Source organism: Corvus cornix, chromosome 1 (assembly GCF_000738735.6).
Source record: "Corvus cornix cornix isolate S_Up_H32 chromosome 1, ASM73873v5, whole genome shotgun sequence".
NCBI classification, from domain to species: domain Eukaryota; kingdom Metazoa; phylum Chordata; class Aves; order Passeriformes; family Corvidae; genus Corvus; species Corvus cornix.
Window position 1 is genome coordinate 8,706,137 of NC_046332.1, and position 26,099 is coordinate 8,732,235.

Consider the following 26,099-nt stretch of genomic DNA (forward strand, 5'->3'; position numbering starts at 1 on the left):
CTGAAAAAATGTTTAATTTTGAGTAATAATCTTCATAATGCCTACAGTCCCCTGTCATAGCCTTCATTTAAAATGGCTGCATACTTTGGATCCAAATGTTCTTAAATTTAATTATTTAAAACCTATACAAATGAAAATTGTTATTTCTTCCTGTTAAAATTCTGTTGTTTAAAATGAATCTGCCTCTTTTGGTGTCACTTATAATTACTAGTATTGGCTTTAGCAACAGCTGATACAGTGACATCTACAATCTAAATTAAACAAAACATAAAAAGCGGTTTCAAAAATCAGTTTTCAGAACCGATCTTTTTCCAAGCTTTCTTTGACATTATCTTTTAAAAGCCAATATGATGAGTTGGAGTTAGTCACAAAATAAAGTTCAGACATCTTCCAGTAGCTGCAAATTTATTAGATTGTTTCATTGCTCTGTTAAGTACTTTGGTTATAACTCCTGTTGAGTTCCAGAAATACTGAGTTCCATTTTCCTACTTCAGCCGGGTGTTTTGTTTGTTTGGGGTTTTCTTTTATGCCATTTTCTAAACTGTGACAGCAAGTTACAGTTCCTACTTTCTGGTTTAGGTAGCCTTGTATTGCATAATGGGCACAGTGAGCATGGTAGTCATGAAGCAGTTACACACATTTCAGATTCATGAATTTAAAATATATCTAATTCAAAACAAATCAAGCAGCATTATCGGTTACAAATATCAAGTTACTCTGGGGATTTCTGTGTGTACACTGCCCAGTTTTGCTGTGTGCTGGCACTTTAGACTCAGTAAATGGACCTCACAGAGTGAAACTGCCAACATATGTTGTAAGCAGAGAATTATGTCATGTAGTGTTAGGGCTAATAGGCTAAATTACAGATAACTGGGAATGGATCCACAGGTGGCCTTGCAATTTCTTCAATTTCTACAGAGTGTGGCAGCTAGTTAGACGAGAAGATATCACCTTACAAAACAAGATGTTAGGTATTTGTTTCAATTTTTTCTCCATCTATTTCCTTGCTATAAAAAATTAGTAAAAATATCCTAGTATATATTGCATTTATTTATATATAAAGATGTACTACATTCCAAGAAAATGACCTGAAAGAGAGGAAAAGAGCAAATTGTTAAAGAATCCCTGCAAAGATAGTGTGAGGAGGATGGGTTTGTTAATTCAATTGAGGACAAATCTTTATGTAAAAAAATCCTCCAAATGTGTAGTCTGATAAACCAATGAACTTCATGTTAACCTAATAAATTATTTAGATAAACTGAATTGGCATATATGAAGTCCTGCCACGTGACTTGCCCTAGCTGTCCAGCTAAGTGTGTGCTGTGTGAAGAAATGTAGAGGATGGAGAGAAGGAGAAAATGAGGAAAAAAGGATGAGGGAATGAAAATAATGATGAGCAAAGGGAAGAGCTCTGTGCTGTTCTTACAGGGTTTTCTCTCCCCTCTTTCCTTCTTTCCAGATGTCATAGTGATGTGGGATTGAAATCTGCCTTGAGGTTTGTGAACCAAATGCTTTTAATTTCTGTGGAGTTTGTTTACATTAGAGTTGACTGTGGCTTCTCTTTGGGTGATTTTATTTTTTAAAACTCAAATTCATGAAGTCCCATTGCACAGCAGAACCTAATCATAGGTCTTAGAATATGGTGGGGGGAAAACACTACTTTTAGAGGCAGTTGTTCATTCCAAAGTCAGTGGAAATGTTAAAGGTGTCCTAGTACAGTGAGGCTGAGACTCATTTATGCAATGGACATTGAGTGTATATAAAGTCTGAAACTACCAAAAAACTTTTGACCCAGCCCTCTGGGCTTGTATTAGACATTTTGAGCCAAATTGCAGCAATCCACAGTGGAGAGAAAGAAATGTGGAGTGGGAGTCAGCCAGGAATGCTTTCACCTACTTCAAGGGCCCCACAAAAAATCATATTCAGGCAGTTTCCAGTATGAGCATCCATCCCCTGCCAGTGTGTCAGGCTGGAGCCTGCACAGGTGCCCAGCCTTCCCAAGGACTGCCACTCACCCTTTGCACTCACTCACCTCCTTCGTGGCACTTTTGGTCTTTATTTTTGCTAATGTTTCAGTTTGAGAAGACAAGAGGGAGGCACGGGCAGGCTGTCATACTGCAGGCTTTACAGGCTTCATTTTTTACAGATTACAGATTCCCTATTCACCGCAGTGAAAATGCACTACATGCAAGCCCAGTAGGTTTCAGAGGTTAATTTTTACTCTTTGCAAAAACTTTCCATGTTACACAGGCAAATATACTTTGATTTTATGCTAATCCTTAACAGCAATATGGTTTTTATACTTCAAAATTAGTCTTTTATCTAAAAAGCTATCAATATTTCTGTGACTGCTAATATTTTTAAAATATGATTAAACTTTCTTTTAGTGTTTTGGTTTTGGCTTTGTTTTTTTTAGTGGAGGATTTTACAGGCTCTTTAAAATTTTAAACTATTGTCTTAGCTGTCATGTTTGAGAAAGTAGTGTTAAAAGCTTTCCGCTTTAAAATAACTCTGAATGCACCTAGGGTAGCTGTCAACAGAGCAGAGATCTGTGAAATGGATCAGACAACTGGTCCCCATGTAAGAAATGAATGTGTTAACTTAGCTAACATGGAAAACAAAAAAATAGGGACAAAGAAAAAGGAAGAGGAGAGGAATAGACTAGACTGACTAATTAGATTTTTTTTTTTTTTCTGTGGGAGGCAACACCTGAAGTTGGTGAAACCATTTTAACGCATTCAGGTTGTATTTGTTTGAATAAATGGAGATTTATACTGTTAATTCTGAAAGGTGATAATCATCACTCCAATCTAATGAGAAAGTATAATAATTACTCTCTCATCTGCCCTTAATAAAGTTAGGTTCTTTTTATTTTGTTTCGATTGTTACAACTTATTTTTGTGTTATACATAATACATCCATCTTATCTGTAAAAAAATTTTGTTACATAGCCCTGCCTCTCAGAAATTCATCTTTTCTTTATCATGATTTATTATGTTTAATCTTGGTACTAGAGAGGAGAATTTGGTAATTACAGTCACAGTTTTTGTTAAAGCCACATCTTACACTTTAATGTACAATTTTTTATTCCCGTAACAAACTTCTACCAGTAACTTAACGGTACACTTGCATTTTATGGGTATTTCAATTTTTTTGGAAGGAAAATTATTCAGGATTAGATGTCTCCAAATTTTGGTTTTTTAATCTTTAAAATGGTCACTTTGTTGTTTCCAGTTGGTCCTTGGTTATTTAACATATTTTCAATGCTTTTTTCCAGAAAAATGTTTCTCTTTATGACAGATAAAAACAATATCAGTAATCCAAATGTTAAGCAAGCCTTACAGTGCCTTATCAAAAAAAAAAAAAAAAAATCAATATTGGAAGCAACTACTAAGAACTATGAGGAAAGTATTGATTTTATTACTGAGGTTATTAATTTCAAGTAGCTCATATACTTAGGAATGTTTATTTTCCTGTGTCTAAGTTATTATGACATTGCTCTAAACTCCAATATATTATGATGGTGATTTTCTAGTTTAGAAAGCATGGAACTCATTAAAAACACACACTTTTGGTTTTGGGCTGATTTCCATTAACACGTCTGTGTACAGTAGGACAACATGAAACATAAAGTAAAATGTTGCCCTGAATCAGCTAAGAATGTATTTTTTAGTTTGAAATATAAACAAAAGGCACAGTGGCCTGTGTTCCTACTATTGCTGTATCCCAACCCATAGAAAAACATATTGGATGTGTTTGTGTTTTATTTCACTTGAATGTAGAGTTTGCATGAGGTTTTAAATGGTAATTTTACCCCATGCTCGTTATGACATATCAGTTAATGGTGACGCTTTTATTTCTGTACATCTATTAAAGATATGACATTTTTAATCCATCAGCTCAGGGCTTAAATTAGAGTTTGAGGTAAATGTTTTCATTTAGCTTATTGATTCTGTTCCAATTTAGGAGATTACCCCATAGCTCTAATTCACCCAAAGAATCTCACTGGGGAGATTTTCAAAGGCACAAATAGAAGTCAGACCATTAACTTCCACTGACTGCTGAAAATTGTATTACTGCCTTCTCTCTGGGTACAGAGAAACCCAGTTCCCATTGTTCTCTTAATAGGAAAGAGCCTCCATCTTTCTCAAGTAGGCTTTGAAAACATTGATCAAAGCAGAGGAGGCCAGATGCTCACAGTTTGCTATAGATCCACTACAGTCAGTGAATTGTTTGCACCATTTCGGACACAAGCCATGTCATTGCTAAAATTATTATACGTTACTTAGTCTCCTAATAACAAGATTCAGCACTGGAGAATTAAGTTTTCCCTGACAAAATGGAAAACTGAAAAAGTTAAAAAAAAGCCCCTGATTCATTAACACCAATGCAACTGCCTGATAAAGTTGACCTTCAACAGAAATTTTTTCTTATTAGGCTGTGAGACATTGACCTTGATTCCTATTCTGAAGGTCAGTATGGAAACACTGCAGAGGAAATGTCCTCACATGCTTGGATGAAGATATCGTAAAGTCTTCACTGCATTGCAGTTTGGGTTGGCAGGACCAGAAAAAGTGTAACCAGACTCTTGTACATGCTTTTAGGCATTTTGTCATAATTCCTCTTCTCTGCCCATCTGCCAAGATAGTTTCCCATGCTTCTGGTGCCACCCACCCTAGGAAAAATTAGCTGATTTTGTATTCCCACATCACGCCCTCTTCAGCAAGCATGTGTAGAAAGCAATTTCTTTTCTAAAATGAACAGGGTGAATACCAGGAATATTTCCATCTTCTGGGATAAACTTCATGGAGGTTTATGCACTTGGCAGGCTGGCTCCAGCTTCTAGGTTTTTGAGCTGAACTGTAGCACAGGGCCAGTTTAAAAAATACTTGTTTATCTCATGTTATGTACTCAAAATCACCTGCTGAGACAATGCCACACTCGCCTGGGTTTCTCATCATCAGTTACTCACTCTTGTTGGCACAGTTCTCAGCTCAACTACCTTTTCCTTTGCACCTCTTCCAGGCAGTTCCTCACGGCCAAACAGGGCATGGTTAACTGGAGGTACAGATAGAAGGAGATGAGAAGTGATAAGCTGGAAAAAAAGGGAGTAGTACACTGAGATGGAATACGGAGAGAGTCAGAGCTCAGTGGAAAGGAAAATAAGACTTCAGTGAAGACCCATTAGAAAAAAGGAAAGACGTTTTAGAAGCATAAATAAGAAGAAAAAATGCAATAACCTGTGTATTTGATCTCGCAGTAATAAAATGTCCAGGTCTTCTCTGAATGTTTCCCTGAAACCCACTAAGATTATATTTTAAATGTGTGAGAAAAAGTAAATATAGAAATGCAAATCAGGCCTGACAGATTAGCCTAACAATCAGTTTTTTTGAAAACCAGAAGGCCGACAACAGTTTAGCAGTTTATTTTGAGAGCTGAGTAGGATGGCACATTTTTACATTAAACAATATTCACTTTAGTTTCTTGTGTTTATTTTTGTCTGAACATATCCTTATAATTCTCCACCACTCAGTAAACAGTCCTGCATTTGCCTGAATTAATAGGATAAATAGTGCCAGTTTGTTAGAAGAGATAATGATAAATGACTTGAATACATTAAATGTGTTTGGGATATATTTAATCCATAAGTTTGATGTTAAAATCGCCAACATTATCTTATAAAATTTTACTATCAACATGATTGGGAAGCATTCTTGCGGTAGTCTCATACAGCTTCTCGTTTATGCTGACATAAAACACTGGCTGTGTTGAAGTATCAGCTCACATAGAACTGTGAAGAACTGTTAGTTGTGCAGTCACACATAAAAATGCTAAATAATCATTAGAAGAAGGCACGCTCTGGCTGCTGGTGTGGGATCACAGCAGTAGGAGACAGAGAGTCTTTAAAAGCCTGAAGTGCTGTGGTTGAGGGTCCTGAGAACACTTGAGATGCGCTCACGGGTTTTGCTGATTTAGTGCCAGGGCTAAGAAGGCATATTGAGATGTGATGCTTTCATGAAAGCCGTGCTTCCTTCACTGATGGTGTATTGGGATCCAGAGTCTGCTGGTACTTTCTGCTTTTAAAGAAGAATTAGTTCTCTTGTTCAAAAGCAATTTGTGCTGTAGGGGGAGGTGGTGCAAGAAGGAGACTTGCTAGGCTGTAGTAGCATCAGCATCACTCAGGTACCCTGGGTCAGCTGGGGTTGGAGTGCCCTGCTCTTCTGGTCCTTAGCTTTTTGGCTATTTCACTTTATTTTTTTTTAATTTTTTCCCAGTAGTGACTGTAAATGCATAAACTCTCCTGGTATGAAGGACAAGGTGCCACCTCCAGCTTGAACAGCAGCCTTTAAGAGATGTTCTCTCATTAGGCTTTATCCAGTTACAATGTCTGACTTGTCTAGCTTGTTTAGGAAGGATGATTCCTTTGCCCAAGAGCAAGCTTAGAGATATCTCGTAGGAACTCACTCTGCATTTTTAACAAGAAAAAAATACGTTCTTTATTACGTGTTCCTAGATCAGTTTGCCTTTTTTTTTTTTTTTTGAATTTACTTCCTGAAGGACTTAAGTCATCTTTTACAAACAAAGAGAAAAAATAATGTGTTATGAAATAAGAAGAAAACCAAAATCTTAATTCTTGCTTTTCTCCTACTAGCTAGGCCTGTAATGGGGAATTTCTTGTAAAAGTCATAGTAGCTCCTGACTTAACTTTACAGGCTTTCTCTAGTGCCTACTCTTCTGCAGCCACATGGAAAAAATAAATCTAGGAAAATTGAAGTTTCTGAAAAAAAATAAAAATCAAAATCTGTGTTGCCTTGAAGGCGTGAGAATAGATGGCAAATTGATAAGGTACATGGGTAAGAAAAAGATACGTTTTCCCTCAAAAAAACAGATAATCTCTTGTCCTGGGGTGATGTTATGAAGCCGCTTTATTCCTTAACTGTCCGGTCAACGCCCAAGGATGCTGTGCCTTTACGATGGACCCGGGGGCGGGGCCGGAGCCACGGACCCGAGGGGGCTCAGCCCAAGGGCTCCAGGGGCTCAGCGGGACTCGGAAGGGAGTGCGCTGGGAGCACTGTGCTGCTTTTCTGGGTCTCCTTTGTGTTCCAGCTAGCTGGGAAAAGGTTCTGTTGGGGTTTTTTTGGTTTTTTTCCCCTTCCTTCCCCTTGCCTCACTGCCTCCCTTCCCTTCTCACTGGTCCAGGGAGCCTGCGGAGGTGGCCCTGGCAGGCCTGCGGGGTGGCCCCGGCTGGTCCGAGCCCACAGTCTGTTCCCTCTCTGTGAATTTGTTGTATTTTGAGGGTTTTTTAAAATCCTGTTCTACCCTGTTTTGTTTGTGTGTTAATAAACAGTTTGGTTTCTTTTTCCCACTTTCACTTCTTGTGACCCACTTGTCTTATTGGTGGAGGAAAAGGGGAGGCCTTTTCCTCCTGAGGTTTTGTCTCCAAAACTGAGACATAAGGGGAACGTGAAAGTGGGAAAAAACCCCAACATTTTGGTTTGAAGCACTTCGTATTGAGGTATAGCAGTAAGACCATGCTGTTTGATTTAATAATTCTTCTGTGGAACCTAATCATAAGTACATATCCACAGCTATGGGCAGTCGGGTCCCTGGCTTACACTTTTTATAAGTCAGGAATAAGAATCAGGACTGCCATTTTGATATGCCTGGTGCTAGTGATCTCTAGAAGTTTGGCTGACATGATGGAAACCGTTGAGAAGGTGTATGTCATGTTGTTCTTCCATTCTGGCCTTGGTAGTTTCCTTTTGGAATGTATTAGTAATTACACCCAGTTTGTTAGGGGAAAAGCAGGGGATGATAATTCCCAGCCCATCATCTCCTTCTTCCCCTTCAAATCTGGCACGTCACCTTTTGAAAGTGTCCAGTTTTCCCTGGATATTTAAGATACCATTTTCTTATTATGTTATCTAGCAGGGTTTCTCTATATGGTCTCCAGCTTGTCTAAAATAAGGGCTGAGATTTCCAGAGGGGTTGCCCAGACACCTGCCCCAGTTATAGAAAATCCTAAGTGGTGTGGGGTATGGGAGGACATAGGCCAGACCCTGAAGCAGTTTTCTGATCCAGTAGCCTGGAAATTCCCCCCTGAACAAATTCAGAATCCAGCTGAGGTGGAGAAGTATCTGAAGGAAAACTGCAATAACAGTGTGGATGAAAAGAAAAAGCTCATTGCCATGTGCTGGGTCCTGGCTAATGCTTACCACACGCTGCTAGATACTGTAGGGCAGAAGATACAGCCAGAGGAGCAGGAGAATAAGCCAGCAGACACCCCAATCACTCCAGCTGCAACTAAAGAAGATGGGGAGCCTAAACCAATAACAATTGCCCCTGTCCAGAGAAAGAAACACAAAGCCAAATCCATTCGCCCAGTGGATAATGAAGGGCAGCCAGGACCTTCACAGCCAGCAGAGGAATTGGAACCCAAAATCATTACTGAGTCCCCGTCCATAGAGAGCCTTCATAACCTGAGGAAAGATTACACCCAACGGCCTGATGAAACTATATTAAGATGGTCTGAATCTGGGATGCTGCAGGCAATGGTACAATTCTGGATGGCACTGAAGGGAGGCATTTGGGATCCCTGTCACGTGATTGAAATATTGACCAAGGGATGACAAGGGATCCTGAAGCGCTCAGTCTCTGGACATGGCTCTTAAAAAGTGTGAAGGAAAGATACCTGTGCTGGGAAGATCTCCAGCTGCAGCTAAACCCCTGGAACACCATGGAACAAGGGATTCAATGCCTGAGAGAACTGACAGTGATAGAGATCATATTCTCAGATGACCAAGCAATTAGGAGCCCTGACATGGTAAAATATACACCGGTGATGTGGCTGAAACTTGCTGAACACGCGCCACCAGAATACGCCCCTGCTTTAGCAATGATGACATGGAATGACGGGGATGAGACAGTGAGTTCTATGGTGAGGAGGCTCCGGGCATATGCAGACGCTGTGCACGGCCCAACACAAGCAAGAATCGCTGCTGTGGAAAAGAGTCTGTCAGAGACCATACAGAAGATGGAAGATAGGATGGACAAGAGTCATCAGAAACTCGGGAAGGAGCTGAAAGAGGGCCTTCTCCAAATCGCATCAGTGCAGACCAGAGACCCTGTTACCAGAAGCAGACATCCCACGGCTAGGGAGAGAGGGTACACCCCACGAGCTGAGCTGTGGTTCTTCCTGTGTGACAGTGGGGAAGACATGAGAAGGTGGGATGGAAAACCAACTTCTGTCCTGGGAGCACAGGTGCGTGAATTGAAGGATGGTAATGCTGAGAGAGGGAGCTCCACCAGAAGGGAAGTAGCTAGAGCTTCAAATCATAACCAGGACTAGAGGGACCCTGACTCTAGCCAGGTAGAGGCCAGGAAAAATTGCGTCTTTTGGACAGTGTGGGTTTGATGGCCTGGCACATCAGAACCACAGAAACATGAAGCCTTGGTTGACCCGGACATGCAGTTCATCTTGATTTCATCAAGACACGTGGGGGCAGGACCAGTTTCTGTTTCTGGAGTGACAGGGGGATCGCAGCAGTTGACACTGCTTGAAGCCGACATGAGCCTAACTGGACAAGAATGGAAGAAACATCCTATTGTGACTGGCCCAGAGGCCCCGTGTATTCTGGGCATAGACTTCCTCCATAGCAGGTATTTCAAAGACCCGAAAGGACTCAGGTGGGCCTTCGGAATAGCTGCTGTGGAGACAGAGGGCATTAGGCAATTGAACACCTTGCCTGGGCTGACCAAAAATCCTTCTGCAGTCGGGCTCCTGAAGGTGAAAGAGCGTGTGCCAATTGCCACCTCAACAGTGCATCGCCAGCAGTACCGGACAAATAGAGATGCTGTGATCCACATGATCATTCGTGAGCTGGAGAGCCAAGGGGTGGTCATCAAGGCCCACTCACCCCTCAACAGCCCCATCTGGTCTGTAGGCAAATCTGAAGGGGAATGGAGATTGACAGTGGACTACAGTGGCTTGAATGAAGTGACTCCACCATTGAGCGCTGCTGTGCCAGACATGTTGGAACTCCAGTACAAGCTGGAGTCCAAAGCAGCAAAATGGCGCACCACCGTTGACATTGCAAATGCGTTTTTCTCCATCCCTCTGGCAGCAGAGTGCAGGCCTCAGTTTGCCTTCACCTGGAGGGGTGTGCAGTACCCTGGAACCGACTGCCCCAGGGGTGGAAGCACAGTCCCACCATTTGTCATGGACTAATCCAGACTGCACTGAGAAAAGGGTGAGGCTCCAGAACATCTGCAGTACATTGATGACATCATTGTGTGGGGGAACACGGCATCAGAGGTATTTGGGAAAGGAGAGAAGATCATCCAGATTCTCCTGAAAGCTGGCTTTGCCATCAAGAACAAAGCCAAGGGACCTGCCTGAGAGATCCAGTTCCTGGGGGTGAAGTGGCAAGACAGACGATGTCAGATTCCCACTGAGGTCATCAGTAAAATCATCACGATATCTCCACTGACCAACAAAAAAGAAACACAAGCTTTCCTAGGTGCCATAGGCTTCTGGAGGATGCACATTCCTGAATATAGTCAAATTGTGAGTCCTCTCTATCTGGTTACCCATAAGAAAAACGATTTCTACTGAGCCCTGAACAGCAGCAAGCTTCACCCAGATCAAACAGGAAATCACTCATGTGGTAGCCCTTGGCCCAGTCAGGACAGGACCAGAGGTGAAGAACGTGCTCTACTCTGCAGCCGGGAACAATGGTCTGTCCTGGAGCCTCTGGCAGAAGGTGCCTGGTGAGACTCGAGGTCGACCACTGGGATTCTGGAGCCGAAGCTACAGAGGGTCTGAAGCCAACTACACTCCCACAGAGAATGAAATCTTGGCCGCCTATGAAGGAATCCAAACAGCCTCAGAGGTCATGGGCAGTGAAGCACAACTCCTCCTGGCACCCCAACTACCGGTGCTGGGGTGGATGTTCAAAGCAAAGGTTCCCTCTACCACTGCCACCAATGCCACATGGAGCAAGTGGATTGCCCTCATAACACAACACACCTGTATTGGAAGCCCGAATTGCCCTGGGATCTTAGAAATAATCACTAATTGGCCTGAAGGTGGAAGCTTTGGTCTCACTGATGAAGAGGAACAAGAACAAGTGACACGCGCTGAGGAAGCTCCACCGTACAACCAACTGCCATCAGAAGAAACACGCTATGCTCTTTTCACCGATGGTTCTTGTCACATCGTAGGGATGAAACGAAAGTGGAAAGCAGCCGTATGGAACCCCATACGACAGGTCACAGCAGCTACTGAAGGAGAAGGTGGATCAAGCCAACTTGCTGAACTCAAACGCATCCGGTTGGCTCTAGACATTGCTGAGAGAGAGAAGTGGCCAAAGCTCTACACCGATTTGTAGATGGTAGGCAATGCTCTGTGGGGGTGGCTGGAAGGGTGGAAAAAGGCCAACTGGCAGCGTAAGGGAAAACCAATCTGGGCTGCTGAGGAGTGGAAAGACATTGCCACTCGGGTAGAGAAGCTATCCGTGAAGGTCCATCATGTAGATGCTCACGTCCCCAAGAGTCGGGCTGATGAGGAACACTGAAACAACAAACGGGTTGATCAGGCTGTGAAGATAGAGGTGTCCCAGATAGATTTGGATTGGCAGCACAAGGGAGAGTTGTTTCTAGCTCGATGGGCCCATGATGCCTTAGGCCATCAGGGCAGAGATGCCACCTATAAGTGGGCACGAGATTGAGGGGTGGATCTAACCATGGACAGTATCTCCCAGGTTATCCATGATTGTGAGACATGCGCTGCGATCAAGCAGGCCAAGCGGGTGAAGCCCCTGTGGTACGGTGGGCGATGGCCCAAATACAAGTATGGGGAGGCCTGGCAGGTTGATTACATCACACTGCCTCAAACCCACCAAAGCAAGCGCTGTGTGCTCACAATGGTAGAAGCCACCACTGGGTGGCTGGAGACCTACCCTGTGCCTCATGCTACTGCCCAGAACACCATCCTGGGCCTGGAAAAGCAAGTCCTTTGGAGGCATGGCACCCCTGAGAGAATTGAATCTGACAATGGGACTCATTTCAAGAACACCTGGGCTAGAGAACATGGCACTGAGTGGGTGTACCACGTCCCTTGCCATGCACCAGCTGCAGGCAAAGTGGAACAAACATATGCCCTCAGAGAAGTGATGACTTTTAAGACTCGGTCGTGCTGGACCATGAAGTCTTTAGAGGAGAGGTAATGTTAGTTTATATGATTATACAGTGCTGAGTGCACTGTTGCTGTTCTATAATTAAACAGAAAAAAATAACAGGTATGTTAGAATGGTGAATTTGGCAAGTTATTTCAATTTTATGCATTTGAAAGGTTAAAAAACCCAGTCAGATTCAGGATCTTTGTTCCATTAATATATTAATTAGATCTGTATTACAATCAGAACCACAAAAAATTTTGCCAAGCTGATCTGGGAACTTGAGTGTTTCCCCAAGACTGCAGGGGTACAATGGTGTGTGGGTCTGTTCCACACACACACTGCTGAATTATGTGTGTGTGTCCTTCACTTCACAGCACTACAGTGTTTTCATGGCAAACATTTCTGCATCTGAGTTGATCTCCCTGGAGTTTTTAGAGTTATAAAGCTTGTAAAATAAAACTTGGGTAATGTTTAGCTTTAATGAGTTCTGTGACTGTTGTCCTGTCATGCCCCAAAGTCTCTGTATGGCTGCCTTGCAGAGGCTCCCTGAGGGCGCCCGGATTGAGTTTTTCTTTTAAAAGGGGAGGCTGTTGCAGAAGTGCATCAAAGGCAGTGTAAGAACTGTATGTGGCAGCTATTTAAGTAGAGCTCATACTGCAGAAATAGAGACCTGCTTTGTTTTGCAAATTTGATAAAGATGCCTTAGAATCAAGGACTCGAAAGGGCAGCTCATTACCCTGCCATGATAAGAAGGGGAGGGAGCAAGAGCTGCCCTTACTCACAGGCTGAGGCAGTCCTTGTGTGACTTTGAGGAGAGGATGACTCATGAGCCCATGGCATGGTGCCTAGCCAGGGTCTTCCTTGTCAGTCTGTCCTCCTTAGCCCTATACCAGCACCTGACTTCTGTGGCAAAAAAAGCTTTCCCAGGTCATCAGTTTCCAACACAGTCAGTGGTAGGTTCTTCAGAAGCGACAGAGACGTCCCTGTGCAAGGAAGTGGCTTTGGCTTTGAGGAGTGGAGAAGAACCTCTGTGCATAAGAGGAACTGATGTTCAAAGGATAGCTGCTCTTCCAGGGAGAGAGGCTGTAGCTTTGATCATATCTTTGTGAATGAATGCAGATGAAAGTTGTTTCAAACCCTTCCTGGAAGCCCATGCCAAGATGCTGTAGAGCTCTGCTACCAGTTAAAAGAAGGTGAAGTCTCTAACGAAGGGAGAGAGAACTTTAGAAAGAAAGTTCTGCCTATTATGGATAAAAAGCTCTGTGGAAGCTACTTGATCCAAGGAAAGATCTGTGCAGTAAATTGCGAGTGACTTTTATCTATGGCACACTAAACCAGAAATTAAAAGTCTCGGACATAATGAAAGCTGAGGAGAAAAGAAATTAAATACATCTGAACATTTAATACACATCATTTGAGAGAATGATGTGTATTAAAGATAGAAGATAGATAGAACTAGCGTAACACAGACCATGAATTCATTATGTAATTTTATCTTCAGGTCCTTTTGACTGAACTGTAGCATATAAGTCAGGAAGGCATCAAGTCTTGGTGCAACATCTTCAAGTGGTCCACTGCATCTCTGAAAAATTTGTCCACATGGCTAATTCCAGAATTAATTATATTGCTTTTGAATAAGCCTTCAAATAGCTGAGGAACTCACATGAACAGAAATTATACAGCAGAAACTGAAAGTAGTTAAATGAGCTATAAAATACTGAATCATGTAGGAGCAGGCCACCTTTTATTTGGCTTCACACCTCTGAATGCTTAATTGGTTTGGTTTTACTTGCTATTACTCCAGTGGGGAAGGCAGTGGACTGGCATTTCTTTGATGGCAGTAATTGCCCACTGCCCTGCTAACCAGTGCATGAGGCACTGTGTTAGACAGAGTGATAGAAAAGCTCTTTTGGTGACGACTTTTCCCTGTCTGCATTTCTTTGTGCGAATGAAAATGGTCACTCATGAGGTACTGCTTTGGGCATCCCTTCACACTCCTCAGGGTATGGAGTAGCTTTTCTGAAGGCAGCAGCTCCTTCTGCTGTGACAGGATAAATGGGGGCAACCTGTGCAAAATTGTCCATGCAAGTGTTTGTGTCTATAAAAGTACCCTTCCATTAATCTTGTAAGATAAAAAGCCATCTGGCCTACAGTTCTGAAATTTTCCATTAACTCTGTGTAGGATTTCCCACTGTAACATAGGATTCCCTGTTAGACAAAACAACTGTGTGGCTTGAGAGCTCAGCCAACATCTGCCAAAATTCAAATTTGATGCACCAGTTTACTTTTGCCCAGCACAAGGCTCAGTGAAGTTTGGATCTGGGACCAGATAAAGGATAACAAGTACTAACTACAAGGCAGGGGATTCTTCTAGGAGGCAGCTCGAATTTTTAGCTCAGATTAATTTTTTTTCGTTCTGGAATTTCATACTTTGCTTTGGCTTTTCTTTTTTCTTTGAAAAGCTTTATCCTCTGTCCTTCAAACAGTTCACTATCAACTGTGAGATCGCAAAGCCTTTTGGTTTCGGTGCTCAAAACTGCAGCTGTCCTTTGAAAAGTCAATTTTTCTGCGTTCACAATTAACTACACCATTCTGCATTACTGCTCATGTGCTCCCAAAGGGCTGCCTTATATTACCTGAGGGGTTTTTTTCCTTTGCTGTATTTTGGTGCAGTGAACAATTGGGTACATTCAGGTGTCTTACATAACCAGCAACATGGTGACTCATGTTTAGAGAGTGACTATGGACTGAACTGGCACGAGTTCACTTCGTGAAAAATGTGCACTTAGAAAGTGTTTTAAAAAAACACAATCTGAACCCCCCCAACCATTTCTTTTCACACTATATGTTACCACAGGAGTTATTTTTGCTGTGGAGCAAAGGCCCAACAGCATGTATAGGAGTGATGCTCAATTGTTTTTCAGTCCATAGATGTGACTCCTGTCAAATAAAATTACCACAAAAAACCCAAAATTTTTCATTGGGAAATCCTGCTGAGACAAGGATGTGTTGACTCCCCCAGTACTGGGTCCATATGTGGAAATCACCCCCTTCTGGTCATCTCTCCAGAGGGAACAGCCACCAGTGGTGCTGGGGTCAGAGCAAAACTGAAGGCTGCTTATAATACGTAACATGCAGGAGATTTGGCAGATCACAGGTTCTTTATATCCTATGCCATAAATACTTTGCTTTTGGTATGGAATGAAGCTCGCCCAAATTGAAATAAGGGCATATCTGTCTTCCTATTTTCTCCAACTGGTCCAAAGAAAAAGAGCATCTCTTTTAAAGAGTTTGTGGATAACTACTTTAATAACCATTGAAACTTTCTTGTGATCATCTGAGGTCTACCAGCTCTCGGTGATAAAATTCTTACTGCCTTCTTTTGGAAAGTTCCTGTCACTGACATGAGGATGTATAGAAATTAGTGTCTTCAGGTGGTTACCTCTTAACTGCTTGTTGTGTGGTATTTCAATTGAACTAAGCATTTTGAGTTCAAATTTCAAAAAGAACAGTGTTTGTGAACATTATAAATTAATAGATGCATTATTAAAATGGAAATAACTTACTTTGTCTCCCCTTTCCTGGTAATTGAAATTGTATGTAGAAATTTACTCCAGTACTTTATTCAAAAAAAACCCTCAATTCTGCAGCTCGGTTATATCCATACACAACAGACAACATGCAATGTGTGAGGCAGAAGATCAGCTTGGAGAATGCTATTTCATTGCTGTTCTGTGAAGAAAGTAAGTTTCACTGTATAAGTAACAATTTTAAGTATTCCTGAGTCTGATGCTTATGGTGCTAAAGAACTAGAAATTTTGCATTTACTTTTATTGGATATAAATATAGACTTTGTGCAGACTAAAGCCCTCTGTCACCATGAACGGAAAGCCCTCTGGTCTTCTTATAGTGATTTTCAGGATCTCTCAGGATGAAGCTTTTCTGGGTCTTCACAAGTTGTGTGGAATGATTTCATGATTGTGGTGAAAGGGGTAGAAGAGAATTTGTGTTCCAGCTTTTCCTTGAGACTGTTTCAATGACCATGGGGAAGTTCGTGATCTGGCTCCCTGGTACTGACAGATCCAGGGTTAAATCTCTGCCAACAGCGCTGCTGCAAGCGCTGGAATCTGCTTGCACTGGGTGCTGGGTGCCCCGAGGCTGCTGGGCTGCAGGGGGAAGGTTTGTTAGATAACACAGATTCTATACACAATTTCTCAGAGCTTCTCTTACCGCCGATGAACTGCTCCATTTTTGCAGCATCTGCTGACAGAAACCTGTGTGGGAGGTGGCATTGTTTGTGTTATTTTCCCTAGAAATAGAAGATACTTGTGCTGAATAAGAGACAGAGTTACTGCACAGCTTAGAAAAAAAGTTTCTTTTTTAAGCATTTATTTTTTGTCTTGGATATGTTATTTTTTGCCTTTGCCCCCCTCTGTGGGTAAGGGGGGGAAGCTTGACAAACTGTGCCCATTGATAAACGTAATGAGATTTGAGTGTCAACATTAAAATGTTCTGTGTCATCAGCTCTGTGAAACTGCAGTGAAATATGGAAGTGAGGGAGAAAAAACTCAGTTTTCAGCCTGGCTGTGTCCCCTGCTAGGGTGCTGTGGGGAATGTTGATAAACACTGGGAAGGGCTGAGAGGTGGCAGAGCCAGGTGAGGAGCCGGTGGCTTCTGAGGGACCAGAGAAAGCTGCCACTGCATCTTCTCCTGCGTCTGAGTGCCAGAGGCTCCTAGTTAGGGGAAACCTTTACAACTCTTCTGTTTTTGCATTCCCTGGATAAAGGAAATAAGCGATGCAATGGAAATTTTTAATAAACATTTCTAGTAGGAATAGTATTTTACATCTCGCTCTGCCTCTGCTGAGTAAGTGCTGTTAGCTCCAATTGTTTATTACTAAGGAAAGTCTTCTCTAATTCATCTCTAGCAGTACTCCAGGTAGAGGTGATTTTTTTTTTTGTTACCTGGCATGGCTGTGCTGTCACTGCTGCTGCTGCTTGGGCTAATAGACATAACTGCTGCCGTGGACGTCGCACCTAGAATAAAAGCGGGGTCAAGGTGGAGAGGTGAAAAGAATCGTGAGTAACCCGGGCTTTTCCTTCTCTTCTTCTCAGCTCTCTATTTGAAGAAATGTGTTAGGCCTCATTTCGCTGTATAATTCTTCCTCTCCGTGAGGTTGTTCTCTAATAGCAGCCTTAAGGCCATGTAATTTAAGTATTTAAATATGCATGTGGAAAGCACGGGCCACACCTTCAGTGTGCTCCACACATCTGCAGTACAGTCCTGTGTCTCACTGCAAGCTCTCCGATTAATCAGCCTGTGCTGATTAACTCCTCTCCTTCCAGGGACTTGGGAGATGTCCAGGCTGTACCTTTTCTATTTGTAGTCTTAGCATTTTGCATGCTATTTCAGATATTAGCTTTGATAAAGGCAGCAAATCTCACAGGTCTGCAGTTTGTGTGAAAGAACCTTGTAACACCAGTGATTATAGTAGATAATTTTATGGATATAAATGCATAACTGCACTTTAAAATCTGCAGATTTAGATAAGGGGATGTAAGGTAGAATTGCAGCTTGTGAAGGGTTTATCAATGCTGCACTTAAAAAGAGAAAAGAGCATTTACTATTAGAAAAGGAAAGTAGATGAGTCATCATAATATTTGGGAGTGAGACTTCCTACTGCATACACAGCTGCTTGACTGAAATAACCAGATGATTATTTCTATTTAAAGGGCAACTCAGTTCTCGCTGACATTATTCCTTATTCCTGTCCAGCTATTTATAAACAAAAATGCCCATGATGGGCAGCATAATATTATCATTATGCCTGTAAATTTTTTGCTGTGGTTTTGTTTGGGGTTTGTTTGGGGTTTTTTTTAGAAACACTTAGATTACTAAAAAAAGAGAAGGAGTATTGAAAATGGAATGAAGGTTTTCTGTTTAATTCAGCTAAATGTGATGTGGTTGCTTGGAAAACCTATGTGATGAAAGTCCTTAAAATAACCAGAACTTGGAGGGGTGGCTGTTGGTATCCTTGGAATAAGTATTATTTTGTCAGTCCTGTTATCTGGAAGCTGATCTGCAGCTTGAGCAATATTTTTTTCCTAAAGTACAAACATACACATCAATAAATCTGCTGCTTCTCTCAGTCCCCTTATCAGTAGCATTAAGGAAAGACATGATGGACTCAGTGGAACTGAGAAGTGCCTTGTCCAGTTACAGGTACTTTACATCTAAAGCACACACTGCCCAAACTACCAGGGCATGAATGTGTGCATAAGTGACACACAAAAAAAGCAGCTTACAGTTTATAAATATTTGAACATATGAACTAATTATGAATAAAAGAGCGCTTTAATTTAATGGTCATGGAAACTGAGGCACAACTGAAATATGTTGATTGAAATTTTTCAACAGTATGTTTCTGGCTCAGTAAAAAGGTCATCTAAAATTATCTGTGTGAAGTCTGCATCTTTTCTGAAAAAAGCCAGTTCCCAGGGTAAAAATACTGCATATTCAGTTTTGATCAATTGGCTTTCAAATATTTGAAAATTTCCGATTCTGAGCAGTCGTTCTGATGTTTTCTCTATGAAGAATTGAAATAGATGGTGATATAGATATTAATGTCTCACAAAAGCATTAATAAAGTTAATCAGCTTGGGATAGCATTTAGCCATGATAGGTAAATTATGGAAACATTCAGAAATTTAAGACCACCCCCTGTTTGGAAATTGTTTTGTAACTAATCATGTCACCTGTATTAGCTATTAGACCTTATTGATTCAAATTACTTGCTTTCTTCTCTCAGAACAGGGTGCTCTCAAGCCAGCACATTAGCACATTGCTAATATTTGGTTAAAGGAAAAATAGGTTGCAAATTAGTTGTTATAGTGCCTTGATATTGTGTTACTTAAGTCCTTAGAGAGATCAGTTGTTGAACATGTTAAAAGTTATTAACCTGAATCAGCTCTCCTTGATTAAGATGTTTAGAGTAGACTTTAGTGTTTCTTTTATTTAAATTCTAGCAGCAGTCTCACTAAGAACAAGAGAGATTTTACAGGAATGCCACTCATTGTACACTATTTGTCTTTGCTATTCATGATGTCAAAATTTCTCTAGTAGTGGGATGCAGATATCATGCAGAGCTGGATACTCTGAGCAGTAGAGAGCCCATTTCTGAGAGAGAAAATGTTGTGTAATCATAGTTGATGGATTACTTGTTGATTGCTATTAATGCTGCATATTTGCCTCTTGGCTGACAAAGTACTTGAAGATGTTCTCTTGCTGGTTCATTTTTGCACATCATAGTTAAAATTCTAATGGAAAAATATTCTGAAAAGGCTTGTGATTGTGTAATATGTGTTTCTATTTAATTGGGTTGCACTTAAATTCCATAATCAAAACCAAAAAATATGACATTAAATGAAACGGGATATTGCTGGTTTCTGCAAAAATTCAACAAATTTTCACTAAAGCATTCAGATGCAGCAGTTTAGCAATGCTTTAAAAGCATTCTGTATTTACAATATAGAGAGATTTTGAAATATTTTTGCTCCAAGCGATCTTTTAGAAGACGGAACAACTTTGCAGTTCTTTAGGTTCTCTGTGATGCTTCTTCAAAAAAGATCATGGTATATTAAGGGGCATAAGAAGTTTTCCAGAAAAACTGTCATGATCCAATTTTAGTCATTCTTCTCAAGGTCCAGCAAGGACTACAACAAAACTTCATTTTTTTGGCTGGCATTTGCTTTATCTGAGCTTACACCTCATCAGATGAAGTTTTGTTCTTTACTTTTCCATAGGGGATCTTGGGACTGGGAAATCTGTAGCCTGGTTCTGCTCCATCGCAGCTCAAATGAGTGAAGTCATGAGAATGGAAAGAAATTATGATTTCTGACAAGTAGAACTGCAACAAAAAATAGTGTAGAAGGAAAATAAGGGGATTTATTCCCATATGAATCTGTACTTTCCATTATAACAGTGTTTGGGTAGGGTTGGGGACAAGGGGGAACAGCACATATCTTGGAGGCAATATTAAACTATTTAAATATATAAAAGATAACACTGCTTAATTGCTTGTTCAGTGCATTAACATGTCTTCTGACATGTTGTTACTTTTTTTGTATTCACTTCATGTTTAAGAAATCCAACAATTATTTTTTGAATGCCTTTACTTTATGATTTACATGCCTATGATCACCGGAAATTATACAAAGAAATTTCATTGTTTGATACCAAAATGGCAAAGTATTAAGACTGTCCTACTATCTCTCAGAAGATGGAATTACAGAGCAATACCTTGGTTATTATTAACTGCTATATACTGCATATAATGTTTACACTGAAGACTGTACAAGCATATTTTCTGACATTTATAACTTTGCATATTTTTGCCTGTACTATGTGTAATCTTCCTTTTTAGGAAAACTGAATCAAAATTTCTTAATCTGTGAATAAATTCTTTTTCATTTTATAGGGAATAAAATCATAAATTTCTGGGCAGGTTTTGGATGTCATATGTAAGGGTCAGACTTTAAAGTTGTCCCAGAGTGAACAGCTGCAGCAGATATGTGTCTTTCATATTTCTGGTAGAAACAGAGCTATGACATTTTTAGATTATGCAAGGCATTAGAACTATTCTTTCTATTGTTCAATTCATTTTGCATTTCAGGCAAAGAACTTAGGATCAGCATAATTGGCTTATTTACTGTAGTTGGCACTAGAAATAACAAATACTGTCGTCATTGTTTAACCATTATTATTATTAGGAATGCCACGAATATATCACTGGTAAAGAAGAATGAAACCTGTTCTTGCTGATTCTTTGTCTGTTGAAATAGATATATATAGATATATATATATATAGATACATACATATGTACGTGTGGGCACATAAAGATCTACTTTACTCTGTTAAAAGCTTCAGCTATGTTCTGTGTTGGTGCTAAAAGCCTGTCAGCAGCATATCAGTCATTACTCAGTGAGTCTCAGTCCTGTGTTTCCCAGGTAGACAGAATATGCTGAAATTGTTAACTTTTTTTTTTTTTTGCTAAATGTGTCATACTGCTGTTCATTGATTGGTTGATAGGTTGTGAATTTCTTATGGTATTTGGTACTCATAATTTCTACCTGTCCTCTATGGAAAAAGCAACATGGTCCTAAAATTGTCATAAAGCAAAATCTAGCTGTTTCTTTCCAAGTTTCCTCAGACTCAGTGTGATTTAGACAAGTTGAAGTGCATTTGGATTAAATATTGCAAGTTATTCCATGGTTTATACTTAACTGTCAAATAAATATATCTTTCAAAAAGTTTTGGTAAAGCGGAAAAGGATTCCAACATGTGGCTTTACCTGTTTGGATCCTTTAAAACAAAAAGCAGATTTAACAGTAACGTTGCTGCCTCAAGTAAAAATGTGCTTGTAAAGAAAAGGATCAAGCCAGTACTGAAACAGATTAGGAGGTCTCAGGTGACACTGCCCAGGGACATCACTACCTGTGCGCCCATCTCTCCATGTGCCAGTGACTGCTGGGATTCCCAGACAAATACCTGCTGGAAGCACATCACCAACAGGAGATTAATTTCTCTGCTAAGATAAATTATCTTGATTTGATGAAAAAAATTGTAAGACATATTGCTAAAAATAGGTGTTCTTTTAAGGAAACCAGCAAGTTCCTTATCTTACAGAAGAGAGTAAAACATTTGTTCTTCTTGGACAGCTAGAGTGGTCTTTGATGTTCAAATTTGCTCTTTATTACAGTATTTAACCCTATCATGTACCAAATAATTTAACTGCGTGTTTGCATATTAATATTATCATTTTGCACTAGAGGCTTCTTTGGAAGCTTTAAACAGAACAGCAAATCAAAACCACTTAGTGATCTTTGGTGTCAAAGTGTAACCAGGAAGGTTTAACCAGCCTTTCCTAACCTTGAGGCCACTTTCAAAGTCCTTTTTTTTTTTCCTTTCAGGTAGTTGTATTTCTTACAAGAAATCTTGCTTCACACAACAGGGGAAAGTGTTTTACCACAGTCATTTTAATGTCAAGTAACTCAGTATCTAAAAAGAACTATGAACAAAAAAGATAGTTGCCCTTAGATACTGGAACCCTTTCTTCTTAAGTAGATGTGGCTGATAAGAAACTTAAAGGAATGGTGAAAATAGACATTAAGAAAAGAAGAATAGATATTTTTAACAGGAGAAAAAGAAGAGAGAATTGGAAGCAAACAAATAGGTGACAGTTAAATAGCTGAAGGCCAAAGGAAAGTAAAGAAAAGGGAAAAGAAAGATAAGAAGGAGAAAAGAGAATCTGGAAGAGCATAAAACAAACTATTTCTGCAGTTAACATTTAACTAATTTGCAGTTTCTCATGCAAACTGCTTAGTCGGTGGTATTAACCTGAATGTCCCACTTCCATCATGCTGTCTGTAGCATCTGGGAAATGACCTCTTATGTAAAGAAATAAATTTATTTGGAACTTTAATTTATCTAAGTTATAAGGACAAAATGAATTATTTTATTTTAAAATTGCTTCAGTGAGATTTTATAGTTAAAACCGAAGTGGATGACATTGATTCCTAAAAGCATAAAGATTTTGGAGTAATTAAAATTTGGAATATTTAGTGCCCCAGAACTTTTCACCTTTAATAAATTTGTCTGGGATTGAATTGAATTTCAGTGTGCAGTGTAGCATATGACAGATAGGCAGTGAAGCTGCTCTGAGATTATATCTCTGTAAGACACTCCACAATTTCAAGAGGTCCCTTGAATGATTTTGAAGTTCTTACTTGAAGAGAAGAAAACATAATTTCTCCTCTTTAGTCTATTTTTGTGCAAAGTTATTTGATTATAAATTTTTAGAAACTTTATTTTTCATTTCTTATTCCTGAATAACAGCAAAAAAGGTGTTCTTTTTATGATTTAGTTATGTTGAGAGATAATTGCCCATTTTCCTTTGTGGACCTTTCTGTACCATTTTTGAAAGCCAGCCTGTGTATGTTCTCCTTTAAACATATTTGCTGATAATTTACTTTAAATCACTTTGTAGTTGACTCATAAAATTTTATATGTATTTCCTACCACCTACAAGAGTAACTTTATCCTTTTTTATTCTTAACACTTTATTTTAGCTGTGATCTAAGGACAATGTAAGAGTTAACACAATTCTCTACATGAACTCTACTAAAATCCTCCAGACCGCATTCCTTTCTTTAGTCTTAACTTAGATAGTCAGGTTCACCAATAATTCATCTCTCTCCGGCTCTTTGCTTGGAGATATATGGAATCATGAGGTGCAAGTATTCAGAGAGGAACTTGAGGACCACCCAGTACCTAGATAAGCAGATTATGGTGCTCCAATTCTTGGCTTTCCTGCCAAGAGCACTATTATTAACTCCAAATATCTAAAACCATGATTAAGAAGTCTTAAGAAATAGAAAAGAGAAGCTCCCTCTTTTTCCTCTTAGGGTAATCTTAAAGCCTTGTACTTGCACTCAGCACCTCCATTTTCAGGCTCTTTCCCAACTCACAGAAGATCGAAACAGTCACTGCTCACCTCCAGGGCCGAGAGCTGTAACTGGGACACCTTTTGTGTCCCACTGCTGATGAAAGCCCAGGAAGTGGCCTGCAATGGGACGCACAGGTGCATTGCTTATGAGTAGGGGCCAAGTGTTTCAGAATCATGGCACTTTATCTTATTTCCTTTTTTTCTTCAAGGGATGCTTTCCTTTTGATGGCGTGTCCTCTCTTCATGTGAATCTGGAATCTCACTCTTAGCCTACTTTCCCACATCAAGAAAAAGGAAAGGAGCCTCTTAATTGCTCCATACCCACCAAGGGAATAGCAACTGGAACTAGAACAATGCTGTATTGTCTGGGCATGTACCTGGAAGTATCTTTATCCCTTCACCTCATGCATTAATTTCCCTTCTCCCTTTCCTTTGTGACCTCTTCTCTACCACACCATTTTCTGGTTCCCCAGCTGACATTTTTTTAAGCTTCTTCAAGCTTTTCTAATCTATTGCATCTCTTCCAGTACCTTTTGTGAGTGTTGCCAACCCATGTGGCAGAGAGCCCTGGGTCAGCCAGCATTCCCATGAAAACAAGCAACCTGGTACTGCTGTGATCAAGGTTCTGGTCTATCCTTGGAATGCTACTTCCTGTCCCTTGAAGAACTGGGGTCTTGACTGTAACATCAGGGTTACTTTACGGGGTTCTCCAAAGTACCTGTAGAATTCCAGCAAGATGGAAACTTTTGGTTAGAGGTTGAGATATTGGAAAATTTGGCTGCCACTGAAAAAAATCAAGTTAGAACATGGTGGGAGGTTAGGTTTACTTGTTTTGGCTGAGAGAGAAGTTTATCCAAAATACAATTATTTCCTTATAATTTTGGGGTATTTTTTTACAAAAGTCTTGATTCCCATGTCATGAGTTGACCATGAGTGGGTCTATGGGGAGTTATTTTGTTTACATGGATTCTGTAGATGATGATGGTTGCCAATACCTGTCTGAAAGCTTCAAGAGTGAGGCAGGCATCAGACTACATTGGCATCTTGACAAAAAGTCCTTCCTTTTTGCTTATATTATTTATATAAGCATGTTCTTCCAGAAAACAAGTATAGATTTTGCTGCTAATTCTTTTTATTTTTATAGGTAACAAATATCTTTCTGATGTGCCACTTTGACATTCTTAAAAATGAACAGTTGCCTGATTCATCATGTCTTGCTTCAGGTCTGCCCTCCAGTGAAATTATTGCTTTATGATGACATGATGCTGGACTACTGATGTTATAAATGTGTCTCTGCTGTAACAGATGAAAGAAAAGAATTCTGTATGGCAATATAAGAATACTCATAGAACTATTTATTTTTTTGTGAGGGATTAATGAAGATACCACAGTCAAGTCTAGATAATGTGTATGCATTTTTTTTTAGAAACAGAACTCAGTGTCAGCCATGAGGTATTTCTGCATTGTAAAAGGATGCACATAGGAAAAATAGTGAAACAAAATAATAAACACAAAGCTTTCTCTATATAGAGCATCTCCAGGGTAATATGTACTTTATCTTTCCTGGGCAATCTTTGGATTTTTGTGTTAGACTAAAAAATCACCAAATCAGACTCTTCCAAAAGTGGAGGTGGTTGATAACGTTGCATTTCTTTCTTTCACTATTCCAAAACTAGAGGAGAGCAAGCTCAAGGCAAACAACTTGGCACAAATACTGAAGAAGGGTTTGTGACCTTAAGTTTATTTTCTAAATACTTGTTCAGTGGCCCCACCAGTGATGTGACTTGCTTGGTTTTCTGCAAACACCCATTTAAACTGGGGTCCTCCACAAACAATTAAGGAATGGCTGTTCTTTGTATAATTACCCATATTTGCATTCTTGTGAGTAATAAATGACAAGTATTTCAACTGTTCTCACTATATTTAAAAGTTTGCCATCCAAATAGGAACCAAAACCTGTAGTATGTGTCAGAGACTGAAAATAGTTCATGCCTCAAACATTGATTTGAAGTTTTTCTCCTTATAAAGAAGCTACAACCAAAGAAGCTTCCCTGAAGAGTGGGACTTTGAACTGAAAGTCACACTGCTGATTAGATAAAGGGAAATGCATTGTTCAATCATCTCAGGCTGAGGGAAAGGTGTGCATCCACAAAAGGCCAAAGCCACCAGCTGCAACTATCCCAGGCTGAGTTTGGGGTGAGGGGAGAGCACAGCTCACAGAAGCCAGGTTTACACAGACTCTCCCTGAACCGAGGGGGGAGGAGGAGGTTTTGGGTGCGTGGTGCAACCTCTGGTGAGAGGCACTGAACAGCCATCTTCCATTACACAAACTGGCCCAGCTGTGGAACCCCCAACCCCACAGGGCACATCCACAGGACTTCCACATGAGAGGCTTGGCCCCACAGGACTGCACGTG

The 26,099-nt window shown here is 40.3% G+C and overlaps 1 protein-coding gene across 7 annotated transcripts in view; it reads left to right on the forward strand.

The window, feature by feature from the left end:
* ROBO1 (roundabout guidance receptor 1) overlaps nt 1-26,099 on the forward strand; it is a 698,238-nt gene that overhangs the window by 184,133 nt on the left and 488,006 nt on the right. For 2 of the 7 annotated variants that reach the window (XM_010399517.4, XM_010399511.4), the window contains exon 1: nt 16,833-17,257. The exons of 1 other annotated variant lie outside the window; for it this stretch is intronic. In XM_010399517.4, the coding sequence (XP_010397819.3) occupies nt 17,149-17,257 (109 nt within the window). In that variant the 5' untranslated portion in view covers nt 16,833-17,148. Of the gene's footprint in view, nt 1-16,830; nt 17,258-26,099 lie in introns of those variants that run through there. 4 more of the 7 variants (XM_010399510.4, XM_010399513.4, XM_010399516.4 and 1 more) reach the window with 3 other exon arrangements.